Here is a 24,184-nt window from a genome sequence, read left to right on the forward strand (position 1 = left end):
TTAAATACATGTAGGATTACGAAAGATTTTTTAAATATTTATATTGAGGGATCAGTAGGATTTATAGGCCCAATTAGAAGTTCTACAGAGCCGAACCCTCTGATATGAAAATATCTGGAGTCGGTGAATTATTTTCCCATTTGATCTCTGGTGAGTTGATGTGTTGTTGATCTTGTATTTATTATGCTTAATTAATGCACTTGCATAATGTGGATTGACTGGATGAGCATTTGTGGAAGGGTTTAGTTTTTCCTGTTGGGAAGATTTAACCCGGACATAAAGTCGGAAGAAAAAAATACCAGTTGATCGAAGGCTGCCTATATTTAGGTCTCATCGCCTAGGCCTTGAGAGATGGCTGCGTGTATTTTAGTATTTATTATTGTGATAGCTATTTCAGCATTTAAGTCCATTATAAAACTGTGGTTATGACTCATTGGGACAACTTATGTATATGATTTTATTTGTACAATGTTTTAAGTGATTTATTAATATTTTCAGTAAAAACCGAATTACTTAAAAATATTATTGTGTGAGGCACTTACTGTCATACAAATAAAAATAGGGCCTGGGTAAATATAATCGTATAAATAAGTTGTCTCAATGTTGCATAACCACAGTTTGATAAAGGCTTTGAATTCGGAAATAGCTGTCACAATAATAAATGTTGAAATACTTGCAGATCATACATTATTAAATTTGATTTACTTTAAATTTAAAATAAACAAATTGTGTTGGTCAGTTTCTATATTATAGTCAGACTAGTCTAGTGTGTCTGGCATAATGGTGTGACACCCTTGTCAGCAGACCCAAAACTAATTTGAGATAGGATATGAATTGCGGTTGCTTCAAAATATTATTTTGAAGCAACCGCGTGGTAAGTAAAAACAGTGTCTCCCGTGAGACTCTCCAAGATGCATGTGTTTTTACATACCGCCGAAGCATTGCTGTCCATTGTCCAAATTTATCATTCATCGACAGCTTTGATTAGCAACAGCAGGTTAATCAACACGTCGAATGAAAACTTTAATTTTGATTTACGGTATAGGAGATATTAATACAAGTCTTGAATTTGGACAGTATATTTCACATAACCAGGGAATTCATACAAAATTAGAAGACATTTTATTCAATACTAAGTAAAATAAATACTTTGTAATAAACTGTTCTAAAAAACTCATCAATCTATACAATAATATTAGAAGGCTATAAAATTTACAGCAAGATGCTTTCTCGTGAACACATTAGTTAAAAAAATGTAAATCCATTACAAATATTATAAATAATGAAAGGGATTATTGAAAAAAAATTATGCATTAAAACTGAGAAGTGTACACAAAATATTGACTTGTAAATACCGAATCATGTCTTGTCAACTTATGGCAAGCGGAATCAAACAAATAAAAATAATCATTTAACAATTTTTTTTATGAAACGTTTTTATAAATTAACTATTTTACCATTAATTAGTTCACCTATCAAATAACAGATGAAAACAGTTTATTATTTGTTCTAAGTCATGAATAAATTGAAGATGTACATTACTTAAAAAGAGAGATACATATTATAGTATTATCATTGACATACCCACACTGTCCCTTTCAAAACAATAACTAGATGTTGTAACAGATCACGCATTAAAAGTCACAACATTAAACAAGAAGTACAGGGGACACTTTTAGATTAGATAAGATCTGTTGAGCCAAGAGACTACTGAGAAATGCCCGCGCTGCCCAAAACACATTATCAAAAGCCCACTTTAAATCATAAAAACACTTGCTTGTAACAACGGTGCTAAAATCCAAGATGGTACACAATATTACACCGCTAGCAAACAGTGAAGACTCACATGCTTCGACGGTTAAATTGAAAAATCTTGGCTAATTGCAGAGTTTTCGCAAAATGGATTTTGATTTAAAGAAAGTCTTGAATGCTGCATGTTGGAAGAGTGTGCGTTCGGGTGGTGTCTTGGATCAACATTAACTAAGAGTCTCCACCTAAAGTTGGGGTACAACATTAACGGAGAGCCTGGGAGGATCACTCGTGGCCGTTGACCTTGGCGTGGGTGGTTGGCCCGTTGGTTAGTCCGGCTGGAGTCGGTCGAAGGGTCTTCTGCAGAACGTGCGCATCCGCCGGCTCGATACGTTTGTAATAGTGCTTTTTTGTTTCCACTACTTCAAAGCCAAACTTCTTATAAAAATCTATAGCGCCTTCGTTATTCACCTGGACATGTCTGCAAACAGAGAAGAATCGATAAGAAAATGAATACAAAAATTTTGTGAAATTTTACAAGGTTTTTAAATGGATTAGAAAAAAAAACTTGGGTAAATATACAGATAAAAGAGATAAGTTTATTAAGCACATTTTATTTTAAAAACATTTTTTATTGGTTTAACAATGATGAGAAGCAATTTGGGATGTATGTTTATGAGAGATGGGAAGGCTGACAGAGATTTTGAAAGGAGGGTAAGTGCAGATAAATCCATTAATGGAGGACTGAACGCGGTTGAAACAATTTTTTTTTCCAAAGAAGCGAAGCTAGCAGTCCACGATGGAGTGCTGGTACCTATCCTGATGTATGGCAGTAAGACATGGAATTGGCAGAGGAAGGATGAAAGTAGCCTGAATGGTGTAGAAATGAGATCTCTAAATTCATATATGATTGTGTGAGAAATGTGGAGATCTGCAAAGAATGCAAGGCTGATGTAAGCATAATGAGTAAGAATAAGAAGGTGACGATTAGATGGTTTGGGGATGTAGAGCGAATGAACAATATATGACGTAAATGTGAATGATAGAAGAAGTCGAGGACGCCCGAGGAAGACATGGCATGACCAAGTGAATCAGATACTTGAGTCAAGAGTAAGAATAATAGAAGAGCATGTATGGAATGTGAATGAGGCAAGGAGTGTTTGGCGGTCAAGACCACGTTGTTTGGCGGTCCACACTCTTAGCCTACCTCTGCGGGGAAACGACGTGATAGTTAGCTAGAGAAGCTACTATTTTAGTGACCAGAAATGGAAAATGTTGCATTTTAATAATTATTTAGTTCAAATTAAAATTGATTGTTTACTTGGTGGCTCAAACGGGTTCTTGGTTTGGGTTTAAATAAAACATATTTTAAAATACCTATTTTAATATTATGACATAAAATTATCTGTATATTGAATTTGCAGAAATAGCTATTAAAAAGCATTATTTTTCATTTCAAAATACTGCAATAGTTGTTTCTCATTGTTATCTAACTGATAAAATGTGCCTATTATCTGTGCCCGGGTATCTGAATATTTACCAAAACAAACTTCTTATTTGTACTGAAGTTGACAAAGTTAGGGCATCCGAATAAGCGCTGGAGATAGGCAATGTTGTGATCATTATAGTAAAATGAATAGACAAGCCTACTTCGCTATGAGAGAAATGAAAATATTATGTCATATAATTAATTAGCTGTAATTAATTCAAGATAAAATGACGGTTGAATCACAAGACAAAACTTGTGCAATAAATAATAAAGTTAAAATTGCATCTTTCCAGGTATCACGTTTACCCTTTCCACCACAAAATGAATCTATTTTACTAATTAATTGGATGGTTCTATTAAATCAATGAATGGAAAGTATGATATTGAATTAATTATTTGAACGTTTTAAATTTCACATGGTAGGGCATAATATAGGTATCCTGTAAAAACAAGATTGACAGAAAACTGGGATAAACAAGTGGCAAAAATTTGTAACCAGCTCAGATCCTTAGCTTGTTACTTTTACAAATTAAAATTTATTTTGCCTCATTGCACTCTTATATTTTTCTATGGTCGAATCCATCCTTAGATACGGAATTCGAACTTGGGGACACGCAAGCACTATTTACATTAAATATATTCAAAATTTACAAACTGCCATAGTAAAAAAAATTGTCACATCTAATATTTACAATCAGAGACATAACTTAAAAGTACTATATGGATCAGAGGGCCTACTTTCAATAAAAGGTCTCTTTTGGTTCACTACTATTATGGATAACATGGGGGAAAGCTCATACAAACACCCACTGGTACACAAACATACCACAAGATTTAAAGAAGGAAAGGGTCTAAAAACTCCTTGAATATTAAATAAATATTGAAGCCGTACTCTTGAATATATAATTCCAGTGATTTTCTATAAAATCAAAAAAAAAATATATATTTAAAAAAAATGAGAGACTTTGCCCTAAAATGGTAAAGCTGTGGTTAATGAATGAAAATTTCACGTATCCTTAAATTTTTTTAATGTATTTGCCTACATAACTTGTTTTTAGTAGAATGTTTAATTGGTAGAACCTACAGACAAGCTGCCATATGACAGCTTTGTGGGACTACCCTAAATTTGTACAAATTGTTTTTATTTACTTATCAATATTAAAAAAAAAAAATAGTAGTCATTTGACGGTATATAAGGGAAATCAACAGAATGCCCTAAAACCAACAGATGCAGATTTTACGCTATTTAAAAAACTTAATTTTATTTAAACGTAAATAACCTAAAACCTTTGTCTTTGTATATATTATGAAATAAAAGTAAATTTGTGGGAATATTGCACATCATAAAAGTATTTATTATGCCCAATCACATTTGTTTGGGCTCAATTTAGTGTGAGAGCCCGCTGGTACATTGCTGCCGCCTTTGTCTTGAGGTAGTTATAAATATATGAAATAGATTGGTGGGTCACCAAACTCAACTCTTTTTGAGTATAAATCATTTGGGGTCTTGTCTAATGACGAAAAGAGGAAGTAAAGACAAGAATTCAAATACAATAATTTTGGGCGTGGAGGTACCTCCTTAAGTCTTTGTTACTATGAACAGACTCCCAGGGCATGGAAATTTACACAGGCAACAGAATAGGTTAATAACACTGACAACTCACAGAAAAATACTGTCGAAATTTCCATCTTGCTTGACGAATTTTAAGACATGCTCTACCATGAGCGTTCCGATACCCAGTCTTCTATACGGATACAGGCATCCTAGTGTCATAATATATAATCTACGAGAGTTTTCTGATGTGTCTATCCGACAGCAAACGGCACCCACGACGATGTCATTGTAATATGCGAGTTTCGCTAGCTCTCCTGCCTCCAAAACATCTTTGTAAAATTTGTCATTATATGAAACAGGAAATACTACTGTGTTTAGCTTCTTCAGCTGCTTAATATTATGTGGCGTGACATCGCCTAACTCCGTTTTAGATCTAAAATATAAAGATACAATACAGCATATTAAAATGATAAAGATAGATTGAAAAATGGGGTTATGGTGATAGTGACATTTCATTTTAAGGGGATATTACATTGCGGCAACGGTACACATTCTATTTACCTTGTCATTTTTATCCAGTATTACTTATTTGTATTGCAGGTAATATAGTTTACCCGGGAAGCCTTTGGCAAATTTATAAAATCACATTCAAGAACTTAAACTACGGCATGTCCCTCAAAATTATTGGCGATTGGCGATCATGAATTCAGTGTTCCCAACGGAAATATATAAGATTCCCGGTACCGCGCACTCGATAATAATATCATTACGTATGTCAGAAGGCCTCGAGTTAAAAGGTAGATACAGACTTCGGTTTAATCATAATGCTGACGCAGGGCACACAAAAACATTTTTACTAAGTCTACTCTTACACACTTCTCAGTAGGATTACCAGTACGCAATATTTTCTACCCCATTTGGTGTCTACTTGGAAAAATAATTGATTTTATTTCAATAAAATAATAATTTTCTGTGGATATTATACATTTAAAATGTATTTGATAAATTCATTTGAAATACACAAAGATAAAGAATTTGATTGGAAAATATTATTTTAAGAAGACCGATTATAATTTTTATTAAAATAAATAAAATCACATGTGCAGTTCTTACTCAAGAATATTTTTGTGATAAGCTTCCAAGCGGGAATTCAAAATTAGAGCTACAAAGCAAAAGAGAAAACATTTTGTTCAATAAAAAGTAACTAGCTGAAGTTTCACGAAAAAATATAATTTAGTTTTTATTTAAACTGATTGAATTCAGGCTTTCAAAATGCTGTTACTAAAGAGCAGCGTGTCGGGGAAAGGTTTTCAATGTTTCAAAACGTATCAAACTAGACTTCATGGTACTGGTGTAAACCCGCAAATAATGAGCGATAGCTTAAAGATTGACAAAGATAAATCTGTCTTTCAACAACAGAAATTAAAGAAAGATGATCAGATGTTATCGAATTCTTTCACTCATATCGAGCAATCCATGGGAATATCACCGATATTTGATAGTGGTTTTAAAGACATATCTGATCCAATGAAAGTACAATCAAAATCGGATGATATTAAAAAACAAGCCCTCGCTTTCGAGGATGTACCTGGACCTCATGCTGTGCGATACATAGCCAAAATATGGAAATACATACCAGCTGCTGGTACGCAGTTAACAAGAAGTTTTATGATTAATGTGTTAAGTGCCGGTACTTATTACTTATTTTTTGTTGTGTAATATGGATTGCTATGGAAATATTGCATCATATTATTATGTTTAAAAGATTTTCTTATCAACTCAAACTTTCACTAACAATTGTATAATGTTAAGATATAATTTATTATTGACAAAGTTTGTAAATTTGCAAATTAATCAAAGTAACGTAATTAAAATTTGAATAAGAGTCAATAATTAAATCTCCCATGTTATTGTTCTTACACAAATTCTATAGCCTTTATTGTGCTAAATATATTTGAATTCACAGGTTCCTACTTTAAACTGAATGAGCGAGTGAAGTTGTTATCATTCCTATTTGATAAATACGGCCCTGTTGTAAGGGTGATGGGCCCCTTTGGGGGGGATATTGTCCTGCTGAGCCGCCCTGACCACATGCAGAGTGTGTTCAACCAAGACGGACCTCAGCCAGTTCGATCAGCCTTTGATTCCCTCGAATACTACCGAACAAAACATAGAAAGTTTGATTTCCCTGGATTGTACTCAGTGTAAGAAATAATTCAATAAGTAGGTACTTACATTCTTTGGTATCGCCACATAAGTAATTATTCTTTAATTTGTATGTTTTTTTTAAAAAGACAAGGAGAAGAGTGGAATCAGCAAAGAACGCTAGTGGAGAATTCTCTGAAGAGTTCTCTATCAAGGCTAAGGGAGCAAGTGAATGGCTGTTGCGAAGAGGTCGTTACGTTGATACCTAAACTTAGAAACCGGCAGGATGAAGTGGAGAATGGTTTTGAACACAGACTGTTCAAGTGGGCACTGGAATGTATGGGTGAGAAAGTCGTTCAAACCAACAACATTAAAACATAATTAACGAAAAATAAAAACCTACTCACGAAAACAGCGTGCTATCTGAGGCGGATTTGCCCTTAGGCCTATGTAGGCCCGGGCCTAGGGCGGCCAGATATTAGGGGCGGCCAATCGTGACAAAAAAGTCACAGATGATAACAAGAAATTACTTCCTAAGTACCTAAATATTCTACGTACGAAATAGCGATATGCAAGAGCGTGTTCACACACAGCACACAGCGCGCCCCCACGCCCCGCAGCCGCCCTCGCCACACCTATCCTGCTCCGTCGCTCGCCCGCTCGCGTATTTCCAATCCCTACCGTGATTCAGTTGCGCTAGTGACTGAACCGCGTTAGGTATTGTTATGCATAATAGCTAAAAGTTGTCAATAAAGTAAATTCATTATGACATGTAGTCTATAGTCTATATCAGGGGTCTCCAAAAAACGGCCCGCCAATGTCATCAATCCGGCCTGCGACAATCATATATTATTATACAGCAATTGAACTAGCGAATTTAGCAAGCGTATTTTTTTACATTAATTCCATACAGGAGGCTTTGAGGAAAATATTTTCCCTCACGACCTATGTCATCTTAGGTGATGCTGTGTGGAGGGTCTTTTTAAGGAAGGGAAGGATAGGAAGTTCTGAAAAGGAAAATGTATGAGGGGTGGGTAGGAATCTGGGGATTAGTGTGTCCAGGAGTGACATACGTATGAATACATCCCTCCAACTGCGGTGCAAGGCGATGGGTCAAGATAGTCCGCCTGGAAAGGTCAAAAGGCCTCCCTCACCCAGTCTCTCTCGATCCGGCCCGCCACGCAGCAGGTGGGCAGACGTATCCGCCGCCAAGACCTGGACAAATCTCACCCCATGAACCATGAATGATAATGGCAGGAAAATTAAAACGGTTTTGACCCTAGGAACTTACTGAAAAGTTTGGATACTCCTGGTCAATATGATGGGTACTGAGAAAGGGGCGGCTACATGGTCTGGGGCGGCCAAGACTGCAAATCCGCCTCTGCGTGCTATGTAGTTCCATCTTCGATTTCATATACTTATTTACTGATTTTTTTGTAATATCTACTTACATGATATTATTTTTATCAACTACATAACTTTGATGATAAATATGAAGCTATTATGAGGTGTTGTAACTTCTCGTGACTTATCACCATACTGATCACTTTGAACCTTGTAGACATGCAGATTTTCTATAATAAAAGACATACGGTTTTGTAGGGATTACCCTTTATCGTTCTGCGGTTAGGTCTTAAATAGATACAATAGTTTATTGCTTATTTTATCATCTTCTCCATATCCCAGGGCATATTCTCTTCAGCGAGCGCCTGGGACTGCTAGAGGGCTACGACAGCCCCCAGGGGGATGCCCTCTGGTTGGAGGAGGCTCTGACCAAGACGACGCAGGCCCTGGCCTCTTGCGAAACTGGCTTGCAAATCTGGAAAGTAATTGAGACTCCCGCATTCAAGAAACTGATTGATAACTGCAATGCTCTCGACAGGCACAAATTTTTCTATCATTGACTTACTATGAAACTATTTTACTTAGTTCCATGACAAAACAGAACATTCAAGGGAAAAAAACACACACACCTAGCCTAACCTATTATTTAATCATGTTCTGTTTTATCTGGTTACCATTTTACTTGTTTAATTATATTTAAAAAAATTGTCCAGTTATTATAATTAAACATGGTTTAAATTTCAGTGTTATCGGCCAGTATGTGCGGCAAACAGAAATAGAGCTGCATAATAGAAGAAGTCAGGATAAGAAGTTGGTTTACACCAATCAAGATATAAAAGCAGTGGAAAAGAAAATACAAATTTCAGGTACTTGTATTACAGGAATATTTATCTATGTTTAATGATTTTGCATCAACGCCACTTTACCAAGTGATAAGCAACGTTGCTAAATAAGAGTCGATTTAACGTACCTGCGCGCTCCACACGCTCTATTCAAGGTGGATGAATATAGAACAAACTGTAAACAATTTTTTTGTTTGAACAGACTGTAATAAAATTACAATAACTATAAAAATTGGGTATTTTCAATTGTGAGCTTGACAAATATAAAAAAGTCCATAAAATATTAATTTTTCTGATATTTCGTAACTTTTCTATTATGCTGTTATGAATTGAATTTGTTTTATTCCGAAAATATAAATGTAATTGTTTAACTTTAGATTCAGAGCCCCGAGCTCTCATCAAGGCACTATTACTAAGTGAGAAAATGAAATCTGAAGATATTCTCACATCCTTTATGGATATGCTGATTGTAGGGGTCAACTCCGTAAGTATATACATACTTAGGGCCGGTTGTACACAGAATTTGAACATTCCATAAAATTTAATTTTCTGTAAAATGCTGTTATTGTTTCAGTTATGTGAAACAACTAGCCAATAATGATATAACAGAACCTAAGGACGGGTTGTTTCGGAGAATTTGAACAATTCATCAAATTTCAACGTTGATTTCCGGGTTCTGTGAAAGTCCTATTCAAGTTCTGTTAATATTTCAGCATAGGGTAGTTGCTTGACAGAACTGAAATAAAAACAGAACTTGAAAAAATCTTTCACAGAACCTGAAAATCAACTTTGAAATTTGAAGAATTGTTCAGATTCTCCGAAACAACCCGTCCTTAGAAATCTTGAAATATGATGAATTGTTCAAATTTTGTGAAACAGCCCACTTTTAGGACGGGTTGTTTCGGAGAATCTGAACAATTCATCAAATTTCAACGTTCATTTTCAAGTTCTGTGAAAGACTTTTTCAAGTTCTGTTTTTATTTCAGTTTTGTCAAGCAACTAGCCTACAATGATATAAAAACAGAATTTAAATAAGTCTTTCACAGAACCCGAAAATGAACGTTGAAATTTGATGAATTGTTCAAATTCTCCGAAACAACCCGTCCTTAGTGATGTTTGATAATATGCTTATACTTCAGACATATTCAGATGGCTTGCAACACTTCATTGAGTATACTGCACTTTGTTCTACGCACTGCAAGGAAGTTTAGAGATACCCAGCTCTTAATAATTATATTCAGCAAGGAGTAGACTTGAAAGTGGCAAAGTATTCCCTCTTGTTGAAAAGTTCAAAAGAAATTTCTCTACATGAGGAAGTATGGCTACTACCGTGGCTCTATCCTAGCGACTTTCTTTTGGTATGCTCTGAATGAACCAGGTACGGGTCAGAAGGGATGTACACATTGCTACAGACTGATTCGTGGATGGTTTGTAAACTCAGCTATCGTGGAGATTATTCATTTGTGTATTACCGGTGGTAATCTCAGTTACCGACAGCATAGACTGTTCCATATTCCTGCAGGACTAACTTGCCGATGGTCATGCCGGTAGAGAGAGCAATCTTGCTATTGAAGAGAATCATTTTGGATATCGACATTAAAAGCTCTGTTGCTTCTAACTAACCATCACATTGTTTCACCGCATGCTGTTTCAAGACAGAGGATGGACCGCCAAACAACTTGGTCTTGGCACACACTCCTTGCCTTATTCACATTCATACATAGTCTCTACTACTATCTATCATTGCTACTAGCATAGTTGATACCCAATTTAATATTTATGTAATTCTCCTTTACAAATTTATTTTAAAAAAGCATTAAAATGAACAATTTTGTAATGTTTTTAAAATAATAAATTGAATTGAATTCCGTTGAAAGCCTTAAATAAATCAACAACATTATTCTAATAAAAATAACCATTGATTAATATTCTAGTCAGCAAGTGCGATGAGCTTTATCCTTTACCATCTCTCCAGGAGCCAGAGAGCACAGAAGAGACTTTACGAAGAACTTACCGGAGTGCCAAAGAGCGCAATGAATTATGAACAGATATCCGAGTTTCCATATTTGAAAGCCTGTATCAAAGAAAGCCTGAGGTAAATGTTTGCAGCATCAAATCGATTCTGCGGGGAATATAAATATGTCTTTTTTTATAACGTAAACATATCTAAAATAATTAACTAATTACAGGCTGGTCCCTCCATTCCCCGTACTAACTCGTATATTGCCCAAGAACATTGTAGTGGACCATTACAAGTAAGCGCTTTTAATATTTTAACAATTTTATAAATTAATTGAAGGTCCCTTGAAGACTGAATTTGAAAAATTATCTCACAAGTTTTTTTTTTCCCTTGGAAAAGTTATTAGAGAGTATCACAGTATTTCAAAAGATTTAAGTTACAAAAACCATGATGTTTGATAAATTTAATAAGATTCATGGTGTTGGACGTTAAACCCGTAGGAGCCGGCGAGAATATTAAATAAATAAAAATACATTTTTGTTAAAGCCAACATGAAGACGATACCATACTTGAAAAATGACATTTTGATTTTTGTGTTTAACAAACCCTGTAGAAGTAATATCCAAAGGTAAAATAAATATATAAGGTTGACACTGCAAATGCAGTGTTTGGGCACAATTCTTCAACACTGCAATTGCAGGGCTCCGGTTCCTAAGGGTAAAAAAATAATAGTGTTTCCCAAGATGAAATGAAAGCCCAAATGTTATTTTCCCAAAGAATTCCCCACGGCACCACCATGGTGATGGCCATGCAGGTGACGGGGCTGAAAGAGGAGATCTTTGACGACTCAAAGCGTTTCTACCCGGAGAGGTGGCTGAAGCCGGATGTAAAGGAGCTGCATCCGCTGGCCACTCTGCCATTTGGATTCGGCTCCAGAAAGTGCATCGGACAAGGTTTGGCAAATATCATGTTGTCCACACTCACGGCTAAGGTAAAAACCGTGAATTTCACATAATTTAATTAAATTTTACATTGTCCAAAAACTTTCTCTGCTCGATCATATATTATATATATATATATATGTATATATACATATATATATTTATTTTTTACATTGACTCTCCACAGAGGAAAATAATTTTCCTCAAGGCCTGTATCACCTCGCTGGGCTGTTGAACTCAAGAATGAGTTGCGGAAACGACTCGTTCTCATGTGATAAATGTCAACTGTGTCAAATATCGGGTACGCATTTGGCGTGCTTCCCAACTGTGGGTCGATGCCGAAGGGATCAATGATGCAAAATAATGCAATTGTCTGAAATAAATTATTGACAATGTACCATTGCATTTAAAATGTTCAGCATGTAAAGGGTAAAATTGGCTAAATTTGAACAATTCGTCAAATTTCAAATTCAAGTTCTGTAAAAGTGCTATTCAAGTTCTGTGAAACATCTGACCCATAGTGATTTAATAACAGTACATGAATAGAAGTTTCACAAAACTTGAAAATAAACATTGAAATTTGATGAATTGTTCGAATTCTATGAAAAGGACTGCTTAGTTATGATGGATGTAGATACTAACCATAATATTAAATCTTAAAAAGAATTTATTAGTATTTGAACAAGTGAAATAATATTGATGTATTACAGATTATCAAGAATTACAAAGTAGAGTATAACTATGGAGACGTTACCCCCGTCACGAAGCTAATCGCCATGCCTGAACAACCTCTACGCTTCAGGTTTATAGACAGAGAATGAAAGCAAAATAAATATGTGTGCCGATAATTTATTATGAATACAACTTCTACTTGTAACACTATTATTACCAAAACTAATGAATTTGTTTTACCTTTTGAAATAAATAAACATAACTACTTATTTAAAACTAGCTGACGTGTACCCGATGTTTCTCTACTTTCTATAAATATATGTATATATTATAAACCTTCCGGAAGAAATTCTCTGAATGATAGAGAAAACCCTATCAAAATCCGTTGGGTAATTTAGAGGGAATAAGCTCACAAACAGACAGACTCTGAAAGCGACATTATTTTATACTATTTAAGAGATTAAGAAGCCTATGACTGCACACAGTAATATAATATTGTATATACAAAAATTAAAACCACATTTTGAAGTTGTGTATTTTTATTCAACTTCTAACATAAAATTAAACAGGTTTGTTACACAATAAATTATTTACTATAATGCTAGATCTAATTAAAATGACTTTGAGGAACATGCTAACGGTGTCGCCTGGAAGTGAAGACATTTAAGTACTTCCCGCGGGTCATCTCTTTGGCTTCCTCCACTCCTAATTTGTATGCCAAGTCATGAAGCTTCTTCACCTCCAGAATCAAGTTACTGGTGGAGAGGGATCCTAACTCTGTTAACAAATAAATTACCATTCATCAAATACACAATCGCACATGGTTTTTACGGTAAAAATACACTCATTTTTGGCCAATGGTTTAAATATTAATGATAGGTTATGTAGTTGTTTATGTATAACTATCACAACACGAAAGAAAATACATTATAAGGAAAATTATACACCAAATGGAATCTACAATACAGAACTTCATATATAATTGGTGTTCAGAGAGAAGGCAGACTAGGCTCACCACAATCAAGAGGCTAAATATTTTGGCAAATATGACAGAAGTTTATAATTATAATTAATTCTCGAGCTCAGCCAAAAGGCTAGCTAAAATCCTTTCAAACTAGAGATTTGAAAGGATTTGCATTATTGAGATAAAACTGGAATTATGAAACTTACGGTGCATGAGGTTAATGTCATCGCTAGTCAGTCCACGACTCCATGAAGGGGGAGATTGGTTTGGGGATTGGAGGGTCACATACTCCGATAGTCCAGGAACTGGAAAAGAATCCACAGAACATTCGTCATTGCTTTCGTCGGACTGATTGTTATTTTTATCACAGCTCATTCTTAAAATGATTTCAAACCAAATATTTAAAAAATAAAATACGGTTGAAGACTATAACGGGAGATATCACACACGATGCAGGCTGCCAACTTTACAATACAAATATTGTATTGATCAAAATGTCAAAGTCAAAATATTTTGTAAGAATAAACACAAACAAGTTTAGCACAAAATATTTGTGGAATTTCACTTCAAATCTTACTTTGTTCGGGCCATATTTCTGGAGATGCTCGGTCTAGTTTTTCCAAGCTTAGTAAACTTTCTTCCAAAGATGTCAAAGGGATATCATCTACAACAGTTGCCTGCCCTGTGACAAATAGAGTTCGCCTCAAATTAGAGAATTGAAAAATGAAGATTATTCGTAAATATCCAATGAAATAATCAACAAATAGAGAAATCTCATAAACAAAAAGGTTATTCAATAACTGAATCGCAAAGAATGACCAGATTTTCCACAAAAAGTGATAACAAAAATTACCTTCTTGAATGATGGCGGGTTGTTTCTCAGCCATTTTATATTTTTATCAACTACAATGAAGTTAGCAATGAAGTTGTAACAAATCTAAATTATTGTGCGTAAGCAAGCACTGCTTTGAAATAGAAGTAGAGAAAATAATATTATTAAAAAATAAATATAAAGATATTTTGAAGTTAGACAATCAATGGTGTATATTTAAAAAAAGCACATAACAGAAGTAAATAAATACAATACGGACACTGCCAATTACTCAAAGAGATACAAAATAACAATATTTTCAGATACATAATATTAAAATCAAATACTAACGTACAGTAATATTATTTTTTTTGTTACCTAGTCTCAAGTTTGCAATAGATTAAAATCTCTTATTATAATAATCAGGTTTATTCCATGAATAAAGAATATTGCCAGAATTTGAATCTAAGTAACTCCTTATGATTTATATAATTTTTAAAAACTTAATTTTTAAAGTAAGCCATATACAGGATTTTCCAATAAAAGGTGTTATTTTGATATTCAATCGTAAAAGATCAATGGTTTCGTTGCTTGTGTGGCACGTAGCGCCGTCTTGATGAAAGTAAACGTTGTCCAGATCAATACCATCCAATTCCGACCATAAAAAAATAATTAATCATCTCTCGATAGCGCAATCCATTCACCGTAACTGTTGCTCCAGCCTCATTTTCGAAAAAGTAAGGTCCAATGACTCCGCCGGACCATAAACCGCACCAAACAGTCACGTTGAGGATAGAGGGGCTTTTCAATAATAAATCTTTGGTTTTCCGAGCCCCAGATTCGACAATTTTGCTTGTTGACGAAGCCACTGAAGTGGAAATGGGCCTCATCACTCAAGATGATTTGCATTTGATTCACTCAAGTGAATTTTAATATTTTCAATGCGTTGTTGAAGCGTGTATCGTTCCATTTTTATTAATGGCGTAGTTTCTACTTGTCAAATGTCAAAATGTGACTGCTTCAAAAGTAACATCTACCGATATAGCGGGCTATTCAAAATAACACCTCTTATTGGAAAATCCTGTATCACGGTGCGTACTGTGTGGGCTTTGAATCTATGACTATTAGTCTATGGCCTATAATGGGCCTATATTTTGAAACTGCAGAGTGGTTTATTTATGGAAACTGCTGAAGGAAGTGTCAAGCGTGAGTGGTTTGTTTATGGTGTCAAGTGTCAAATGCGCATAGTTTTCAAAATGTGAATAGTAGTTTTGTAGTATTTGCACTCCATTACATTATCGAAGTATATTACTATCCACGTCATTAAACATGGAAGAGGCTTATGTTCCAATTGGAGCTGCAGAAGCAGAGTTTCTTCATTCTGTTTCAGAGCATAATGATACGACTTTCAATGCGCGGATAGAACTTCCACAGCAATTGGAAGATAACATCAATGAAACAGAGAATTTATATGAATTAAGTAATTCAAATATTGAACATGTCAATGAAATAGATCTTAATAGCATTCCTTTACCAAGAACAAGAAGTGATTGTCTCATTGAACTGTGTGTGTCTTCCTGGCACCCGTCAATAAAATACGGGAATAAGCAGACATATTTAAGGGGATGTAAGTGGTCTCCGGATGGGACCTGCTGTTTGACTGTGATAAACAACGGAGGTATTCAGTTGTTGGAATTACCGCGGGATTTATATCTAGGAGATGAAATTAGTGAGACTAGGTCTATTGATGTTTTAGATTCTGTGATAAAGTTGCCGGAAAGTGGTATGATCTATGATTTTTGCTGGTATCCTGGCATGAACAGCCTAATTCCGGAAAGCTGCTGGTAAATAATAATAATGATTTATTGTCTTCTTTTCTTAGTAACATATAGAGATAATGATATCCTCACTGGGATCTCCCATGCTGAGGATTTCATTTACATATTATAATTTAATTATAAGAAATTAACATTACAACAAAGTAACATATGAATTTAATTATAAACATATATCATGTAGTATATATATATATATATTTTTTTTAAATAATTTAAAAATAAGTAAGATAGTGTTTTTTTTTGTATAGTTCAGTTTAGTAGATTCGGTTTTAGTCTGTGTTTGATATCAGTATATTTTCTATTTCAGATCTCCCTATATTAAGTATCCAGCTTTTTATTTGAGATTCAAATGTTATAATGTTGAGGTTTTTGAGTGAGAGTGGTATTTTATTGTAGAGTTTAATACTATGATATAAGAAGCTTTTTTGCCCAAAAGTTGTATTAGTAGTTATTTGTTGGATAAGTTTTTGACCTTGAGATCTAGTGTTTCTATTTTACGTGTTTGTTGTTATTTCTTGGGTTTTGTACTTATGAATGTAAATGAGTATAGTTTTAGAATATAGTTGTTTAATTGACATGATGTTAAGATTGGTGAAGATTTCGTCAGTGCTAGTTCTCACAGGAACTTTCAGTATAATTTTCATTATGGCTTTTTGAGTTTTAATTAGTGGATTTAGTATATTTTTATTTGCATTGCCCCATCCGATAATACCGTATTCTAACAGTGATTGGCAGAGAGCCATGTAAATTTTGATTAAGCCTTTTTTAATGAGCACATTCCTGACAGTTTTGAAAAAATAACTTAGTTTTTTAAATTTTATTCTCTAAATAGCTAATGTGTTTGGTCCATTTTAAATTTCCATCAATTTTTAGACCCAGATACGTTATATGGTCAACGTTTTCTAATGAGGGACAATTACAATGCTCATTTAAGTTATGCGGGCTATGAATACACCATGAAATCATTAAATGGGGTTTAATTTTAATCCAGCAGGTCTGGGAGGATAGTGTAATCCCAGTCTGCCATATAGACTCGAGATCGCCGCATCATCTGAATCTATCGCTATTTGATTGAAGAGTTGAGCCACTCGGATGCAGCCACGACAATGACATATCAGCTACAGTTCCACCTGCTTGATAAATCGCTGATGGTTTTCCAATGAAATATATTCAGAACCTTAACCTTCTTCCATAGCTTCATTAAGATAAATAAACATTGCAGCTCATAATTTTTCATTATTCAAACTCATTTCTGAGCCACTAATAACTTAACTAAGATAATGTTATGATATATTTTAATCACAATATGAAAGATAAGTATACATCTATGAAGCACATGACCACTTGCAAGGACTTTAAAATTTCATACTCATTGAAAAAAATCTGTAAATCAGCCACAAAAATGTTGGGTTTTATCATACACAATTCAAAGGAGTTGACTAATCTGCCGTTATAAGGTTGCTTTACTTTAGCTTAGTGCATAGCTTTCTCGAGAGTGGATCTCAGGTATGTGGGCTATAGGACACCATCTATATGCTAATGGTTGAGAAAATGCAAAATATATTTTAACGATACCTCTTGAAGAAAGAGTTCAGTTTTTTTTTCATTTATCCACGTTTAACCTTTTTGTCCCACATTCAGTGGCGGCTAGCTCTAAGTGAATGAATGAATGAATGCTTTGTGCGTATTTTTGATAGTAGATTGATTTCTTGCAATAATAATATTTAAGCACCGGCTGTACCTCGCCACGCGTTGCTATGGCTCAGTCTTTCTGTGCAGATAGAAAAACGGTGAACAACTTTTGGAGACTTAAGATTTTGAACAAACGAACATTTACATTTTTATTTATATAGATATATGTGTGAAAGGTAGGGTAGGCAGTGCTTATGTGCCTATGGACGGCACATCCCTATTCACTTAGTTACTAAACCATCTTCTAAGACAACTTTGAACATGTTCTTAACTGGTTCAGTCCCATGGGCCAATATATGTAATTTTAATGTTAACAAAAAGTAAAAGTGCTTATAAATTATCTTACATGTAACGATTTTTTAAATGATGAGTTAATTTCTTATATAGTAGATATTTTAGTCAATGATATTTTAGCTGGCTGACAACCCGGCAGCATTGCCCCCTGCAGCTTTGGGATGCCTTCAACGGCGGCCTGCGTTGCTCCTATCGCGGATACAACGCCGTGGATGAAATGGAGCCAGCGCTGTCCACCTGCTTCTCCGCTGATGGCACTCAAATCCACGCTGGATACAAGAAAAGCCTCAAGACATTTGACACTAACAGGTTTGGTAATAATAATATTACCAAAAATCAAAGTAAATTAATCAGGGTGTTAACCTTTGGAACACCAGACCCTTTTTGAGGGAAATTATAAATGGAATCAAAAATGAACTCTAAAGTGTTTCAAGTGCAAGCGATGCTGTTAAAAAAAATTATGCACTTTCTCATGGCATACAGGTTTAAATCGTATATCAGAAAACCCCAGCTGGGGCGAAATTCCAATACCAGCAGCGTATGAACGGTTTTGTCGGCGGAAAAAAATTCTCATCATTAGTGCACGAACGGTTTTCCAGAGGTTAAGCGACATACATGACTTACGTTAAACGGTGATTCTTGACATTATTTGAATGGTTAATGTACATGTGATTATGTCAAGTACATCCTTTAACACCATGTATAATACGTAATAAGTTAAATTCTCAAACCCGATCGAACGCATTCGCATGAACCGCCTCGCACACCAAGTCAAAGTAGAACTAGAAAAGTAAAGAAACGAACAGTGGCACGACTTTATCTCCACTCTCAACGACGACCAAACAGCCTTCAGGAAACTCGAAGTCCCTCAGAAAACCCCTCACCAGAATATGTCCCCTCACGGGCCCAAAATACAGGCCGTTATTCTCATCCCCAAACCTGGCAAAGACCCCCTGCAGCCCCAAAACCACAGACCAATCAGCCTCCTTCCGTGCAGGAAAAATAATAGAAAAACTTACCATACTCAAATCAATAGTAAACAAACTCAAACTCATCCCTGATTTTCAACACGGCTTTCGATTGGGCCATTCCACTCTCCACCAACTTCTGCGGGTGGTCGAACAAATTACTAATGGTTTTAATGATCGCCAACACACAGTACTCCTCTCCCTAGACGTCTGCAAAGCATTCGAAAAAGTCTGACACAGAGGTCTCATTTATAAAATGCACTTCCTCGGTATCCCCCTGCCAATCCTTCAACTCATAGCTAATTTTATTAAACATCGTAAATTTAAAATCAAATTAGATGAAATTTTTTCAACCGTGAGATTGCTAAGAGCTGGTGTCCCTCAAGGATCTTTTCTCTCACCAACCTTCTTCAACATCTACTTAAGTGATATCCCCCGCCCCAGTATCTACGACCATCGTACAAAAAAAACTAAAACAGGCAAATTTGCAGACCACACTGAAGTCATGTTGACTTCAGTAAGCGAAACAACCGCAGCACAATGCGTCCAAGTGGATGAGGGTTTCCCAGCTCCACCGTGACTCTGAAGTCCCTCTCCTTAAAGACCACATCATAAGTCTCGCAGAATCTTTTTATTCGGGCATTCCAACCCATAAAAACGCATCCATCAATTGTCTCGCCCAGTACGATGTAAATGCCAAAACTGAATTTAAAAAACCGAAACAAATCCTACGTAAATTATCCCCCTAACTGCAGCCATGTACCATTGCAAATAAATTTTCACAGAAAACTAAATCTTATTTTTCAACAACCATAATCTTAACTCATGATGAAAGAGAAAGGGGTTTTTTTGGCCCGGAGCTCTGTATGCCACTATATCAAAAAGTGAAATTCAACCAGCTCGAATTTTCATTCTTTGTACGACATGTCATAAGTCACGCAGATTCCATATTGTTCATTGAGAAATGTCACCTGGGAACAGCAATGATCTAAATGCTCCGAGGGTGAATGTTGATAGTATTGAAATTTCTCCAAAACATGAATGGCGCTCACCAATGCCTCAGAACTCTTCGACGCTAAGAAATATCCGAAGCCACAATACATTTATTTGTCGTGCCACTTTAGTTTACAGTTCGCATACCAATAATTCCAGCAGATCAGTTTAAGCTTACAAATTGGCAGTATTCTTTACCTGGTGCAGGGGAAAGACTGACAATATTTTTAGGGCACCACTCATTTTGTGAGTACAAGCCGCCACTGCTGGTGACTGGCCTTGCAATGCTAAGTTCCATTGTTGCCAATGTTGCAAGTGGTGGTCATTACTGTAGGAAAGATTGAAAATTGAATATTGCTGACAAGGATGCCATGTGCAGTTTAATATTGCCAATTCCGGGGTATTTTATGAAAGTTATTTTAATGAAAATATTAAATTTTCAGACCGGGAAGAGAATGTGTGAGCCAGCGAATAAACAGTACAGCATCCTGTTTGGCTGTGTCACCAGTCTGTGATTCCCTGATTGCCGTTGGTTCTTGGAGTACAGAAATCAGTCTGTACGATATCTACGAAGGAAAGACAAAGAGCATAGGCAAATTACGCTACCATTCAGGTAAACAATCTTCTAATTCTTATAGTTTTTTCTGAATATGTATGTCATTTTTCTTCCTGATTATTCCTGATACATTGTTAGTGAATATTTTCCCATGTCTACTTATAAGGTACCTGTGAAATCCTTGATATTAGTATATGAGCTCACCCATAAATGGCATAAGATTAGTATATTAGGTTAGCCATAGATGGCATTAGCTGTCGAGAATAATAGGACAGTAAAAAAGGTGCCAACCTCGAAGTTGGGGTCCAGATTATTCCTACCGCCTGCTAATGAAGATATCAGAGCCCATTGTAAGTGTTTTGAGTAAGAGAGAAAACTCTGGAGATACAACAGTACCATAATGCTTATTTTATTATTGTTACAGGAGGTGTTACACATTTAAAATTTCTTCCTGATGGCATAAAGCTCATCTCTGGAGCAAGGAAAGACTCTAATCTCTTGATTTGGGATGTAAGATTCTACAAGACACCGCTGAAAGTATTGCAACGGGTGGCGGACACCAATCAGAGGATATACTTTGACGTTTCCCCGTGTGGCAGATTCTTGGTGTCTGGCGGCACAGATGGCATTGTCAGCACCTGGGATTTATCAGAGGAGATTAACACGGAACCAATGAATAGCACATATGAGCACACTGCGGTGAGACATGGTTTAACTACTGATATAATTTAAAAAAAATTTCAGTCATTTGGAGCAGGTATGTAACTAACTAACTAACCATCATGCAGTTTTCCGCATGGATAGTAGAGAGGACGGACTGCCACACAACTCCGTCTCAGCACACACCTTGCTTCATTCAAATTCAAACATACTCTTATATTCTTTATCCATGATCTCAGGGTCAAAAATATATCCAACAAGCAACTATAAATACATTTGGGCAAAAAAGCTTTCTATACTATGGTACAAAACTCTACAACAAAATCCCACTCTCATTCAAAACTCACAACAATATTGCAACATTTAAATCTCAAATAAAAAAAACTTGATACAAAACATAGGGAGATAAGAAATAGAAAATAACTTATACTTATGATTATTTTTCTATTTTTGTTCTGTTTCGCGCGTGAAACTTATAATTTTAATATCAAATTCCAATGTCAAATTGTACCTATTAACTCCCACCTATGTGTTGTAAATTCCTCTCATCAAGAAATAAAAAAAATAACAAAATATAACAAATACAGACTGAAACCGAAATCACTCAACTGCACTAAAAACACCATGTAATATATTTATAATTATTTCAGAAAAAAACACTACAAAATATATTTATAATTACTTCATATTATCGATACTACTAAATTTGAATAATATATAAATGAAATCCTAAGCACGGGAGATCCCAGTGAGGATAACATTATCTATATTTGTTACTTATTATTATTAACCCTACCTAGCTCAAGTATTTCATTTATTTAAGCTTGCCATATCTTTCTCGGGTGCCCCTGACTTTTTCTACCATTCACTTTTATGACATATAATCTCCTTACACCCTTTTCTTCATTCATTTGCTTTTCATTGTCAAACCAACTAAGCGTTCCTTTCTTAATCTTGTTCACTAAGCCTTCTTTAGCCTTGCATTCTTTCTGGATCTCAGCATTTCAATGGCGTACTTCTACTTCTAACAGGGACAAGTAAAAAAAATCAAATTTTGAGTTGTTAGTGATACAATTTTACTATGAGTTGTGCTCTGCTCCTGGGTCAATAAAAAAACAATCAAATATTGTCTAGTTTGGCAGGAAAATAATATAACGCACACAAACAAAAATTTAGAGAAATAAGTTGAAACAGTGTTAATTTTGTATTATGATTAAAATATAACAGATCACAAATAAGTCATGAATTAAAGGTAATTATGAAATTACGAAATATGTAATATTTAGTTTATTCACTAGAACCATTTGCATCATGAAAAAAAAATTGTTCAAAATATTTCAAATGCCATTTTTAGAAATCTTCGATTTGTATAGAAATAGTTAATCGATTTCTAACATGGTTTTACCACACTTACACCTGAGGAATCTTGTTTTGACAGCATTCAGTCTCTTCCTCTTCCATGCTTCACTGCCATACAATAGGGTTTGCATCAGCACTCTCTTGAGAACTGCTCAGTGATCTCCTCACTTCTTTGGACAACTTTTAAATATAAGGTAATGATAATAATTGCTCAACAATTTTGTTATTTCAGTATCCCCTTCACAGTGACTGCTGCAATGGAGTTTCCATTCATCCATACCGACCCATCCTCGCCACATGTTCAGGCCAGCATCATATTTACAATGAGGATCCCCTTATTGATGAAGAAGATGACGAGACCATGGAAAAAACCACCATAAGCATTGAAGAAAATATCTCCAAAACGGAAATGAGCGAATCAAAAAATAATAAGCAAGTGGTTGAGAACAATCTACAATTCTGGTGGACCGGAAAGTCAAAAATTGATATTTTTAAACCTTGGATACATCTAAACATCTAAAGCAGAGTGCTAGTTACTCTTAATATCGCCCCGGTGAAAGATGACCATTCCGAATCGAAACTTTGTTTGAAATGGCATTCGCATTGTTTGGTGATCGGATCTGAATAGCCAGACACTTTCCAATCAACCTCTTCTCCTCCTCTGTCCCTTCAGTTTAATAACAGTTCTGGGCAGTTGGGACTCTTTTGAGGTATTGGTATTAATAAAACGAGAACCTAAATGCTTTTTTGAAGTGTCATCAAGTGAATGTTATTCCGAATTTTTTTATAAAAAAATAACCTAAATAAAAAATATAAATATATACTTGTGTTTTTTATTACCAAATTTGATGCTTCATTCAGAGAAAAAAGGAAGTTAGAGGTACCTTCTTCTTTCAAAATTTTTTTAATAAAATGTTTATGGTACATTTCTAAAAAAACTTTTCCTTCCTTCCACATTTTTTTTAAGCCATCGTAGATGCAATAAACTGACTGCAGAACCGGTTCCTTGGTATGTGCAATTGTGCATTGCACTGGTTGTCTTTAGATAACTTACAACTACATCGATATTTTGAATATCGACATATTTTAGTCATCGATATACAAAAGTACTCTCCAGTAGTAATTCCTATCAGGTCATTATTCAAGTACAAGACTCCCGTGCAAGCGCAAACTAGTCGTCCATATTTCGTTGCGCATAAAACTTTATGAATGTAATCTATAAACACAGACATAGGAATTAATAGACGAGAAGATAATGGCGAGGGGTAAAATCAACTGTTGAAGAACGAAGGGCGTAAGGCTGACTGTGATTCGTCAATAAATCAATCCGACAGTAAATAGGCATCTCGCAT

General features: G+C 35.2%; 4 protein-coding genes across 5 annotated transcripts; 2 read left to right on the forward strand and 2 right to left on the reverse strand.

The window, feature by feature from the left end:
- Positions 1 to 1,177: 1,177 nt before the first annotated feature.
- san (Probable N-acetyltransferase san) lies at positions 1,178 to 5,510 on the reverse strand. Its single transcript, XM_089642505.1, has 3 exons — positions 5,355 to 5,510; positions 4,903 to 5,226; positions 1,178 to 2,230 (listed from the first exon to the last, which is right to left on the reverse strand). The coding sequence occupies exons 1-3, from the start codon at positions 5,360 to 5,362 to the stop codon at positions 2,035 to 2,037; spliced, it is 528 nt and encodes a 175-aa protein (XP_089498631.1). The 5' UTR covers positions 5,363 to 5,510; the 3' UTR covers positions 1,178 to 2,034.
- A 651-nt stretch (positions 5,511 to 6,161) lies between these two features.
- Positions 6,162 to 12,871, forward strand: LOC149415649 (putative cytochrome P450 301a1, mitochondrial). The gene is made up of 10 exons (XM_089642242.1): positions 6,162 to 6,483; positions 6,760 to 6,997; positions 7,088 to 7,281; positions 8,625 to 8,820; positions 9,027 to 9,148; positions 9,502 to 9,608; positions 11,059 to 11,219; positions 11,314 to 11,379; positions 11,862 to 12,075; positions 12,736 to 12,871. The coding sequence occupies exons 1-10, from the start codon at positions 6,162 to 6,164 to the stop codon at positions 12,844 to 12,846; spliced, it is 1,731 nt and encodes a 576-aa protein (XP_089498368.1). The 3' UTR covers positions 12,847 to 12,871.
- A 362-nt stretch (positions 12,872 to 13,233) lies between these two features.
- lin-52 (DREAM core complex component lin-52) lies at positions 13,234 to 14,571 on the reverse strand. The gene is made up of 4 exons (XM_089642507.1): positions 14,515 to 14,571; positions 14,239 to 14,343; positions 13,868 to 13,966; positions 13,234 to 13,474 (listed from the first exon to the last, which is right to left on the reverse strand). Exons 1-4 carry the CDS (start codon positions 14,546 to 14,548, stop codon positions 13,332 to 13,334), a joined length of 381 nt encoding a protein of 126 aa, XP_089498633.1. The 5' UTR covers positions 14,549 to 14,571; the 3' UTR covers positions 13,234 to 13,331.
- Positions 14,572 to 15,600: 1,029 nt separating this feature from the next.
- WDR79 (Telomerase Cajal body protein 1 homolog) lies at positions 15,601 to 24,050 on the forward strand. Of its 2 annotated transcripts, none has more exons than XM_089642509.1 (5): positions 15,601 to 15,678; positions 18,417 to 18,605; positions 20,701 to 20,870; positions 21,238 to 21,512; positions 23,065 to 24,050. In XM_089642509.1, exons 2-5 carry the CDS (start codon positions 18,514 to 18,516, stop codon positions 23,350 to 23,352), a joined length of 825 nt encoding a protein of 274 aa, XP_089498635.1. In that variant the 5' UTR covers positions 15,601 to 15,678; positions 18,417 to 18,513; the 3' UTR covers positions 23,353 to 24,050. The 2 variants fall into 2 exon arrangements, with proteins under 2 accessions (XP_089498635.1, XP_089498634.1); XM_089642508.1 differs by having other exon boundaries at positions 15,629 to 16,316.
- The last annotated feature ends 134 nt before the right edge of the window (positions 24,051 to 24,184 follow it).

Source organism: Hesperophylax consimilis, chromosome 18, assembly GCF_061612785.1.
Source record: "Hesperophylax consimilis isolate HC1 chromosome 18, BYU_Hcon_1.0, whole genome shotgun sequence".
Lineage (NCBI taxonomy): Eukaryota > Metazoa > Arthropoda > Insecta > Trichoptera > Limnephilidae > Hesperophylax > Hesperophylax consimilis.

Coding starts and splice junctions, on each gene's coding strand:
- san (XM_089642505.1), bottom strand. Junction 2,231..4,902: donor AATTTCGACAGTATTTTTCT/GTGAGTTGTCAG, acceptor CTCTGTTTGCAG/ACATGTCCAGGTGAATAACG.
- lin-52 (XM_089642507.1), bottom strand. CDS start 14,548: ATGGCTGAGAAACAACCCGCCATCATTCAAGAAG. Junction 13,967..14,238: donor AGAAATATGGCCCGAACAAA/GTAAGATTTGAA, acceptor ATTCTTTTCCAG/TTCCTGGACTATCGGAGTAT. Junction 13,475..13,867: donor TGACATTAACCTCATGCACC/GTAAGTTTCATA, acceptor ATTTGTTAACAG/AGTTAGGATCCCTCTCCACC.
- LOC149415649 (XM_089642242.1), top strand. CDS start 6,162: ATGAGCGATAGCTTAAAGATTGACAAAGATAAATCTGTCTTTCAACAA. Junction 7,282..8,624: donor GTGGGCACTGGAATGTATGG/GTGAGAAAGTCG, acceptor TCCATATCCCAG/GGCATATTCTCTTCAGCGAG. Junction 8,821..9,026: donor AACTGCAATGCTCTCGACAG/GCACAAATTTTT, acceptor TTTAAATTTCAG/TGTTATCGGCCAGTATGTGC.
- WDR79 (XM_089642508.1), top strand. CDS start 15,802: ATGGAAGAGGCTTATGTTCCAATTGGAGCTGCAGAAGCAGAGTTTCTT. Junction 16,317..18,416: donor CTAATTCCGGAAAGCTGCTG/GTAAATAATAAT, acceptor ATGATATTTTAG/CTGGCTGACAACCCGGCAGC. Junction 18,606..20,700: donor AAGACATTTGACACTAACAG/GTTTGGTAATAA, acceptor TTAAATTTTCAG/ACCGGGAAGAGAATGTGTGA.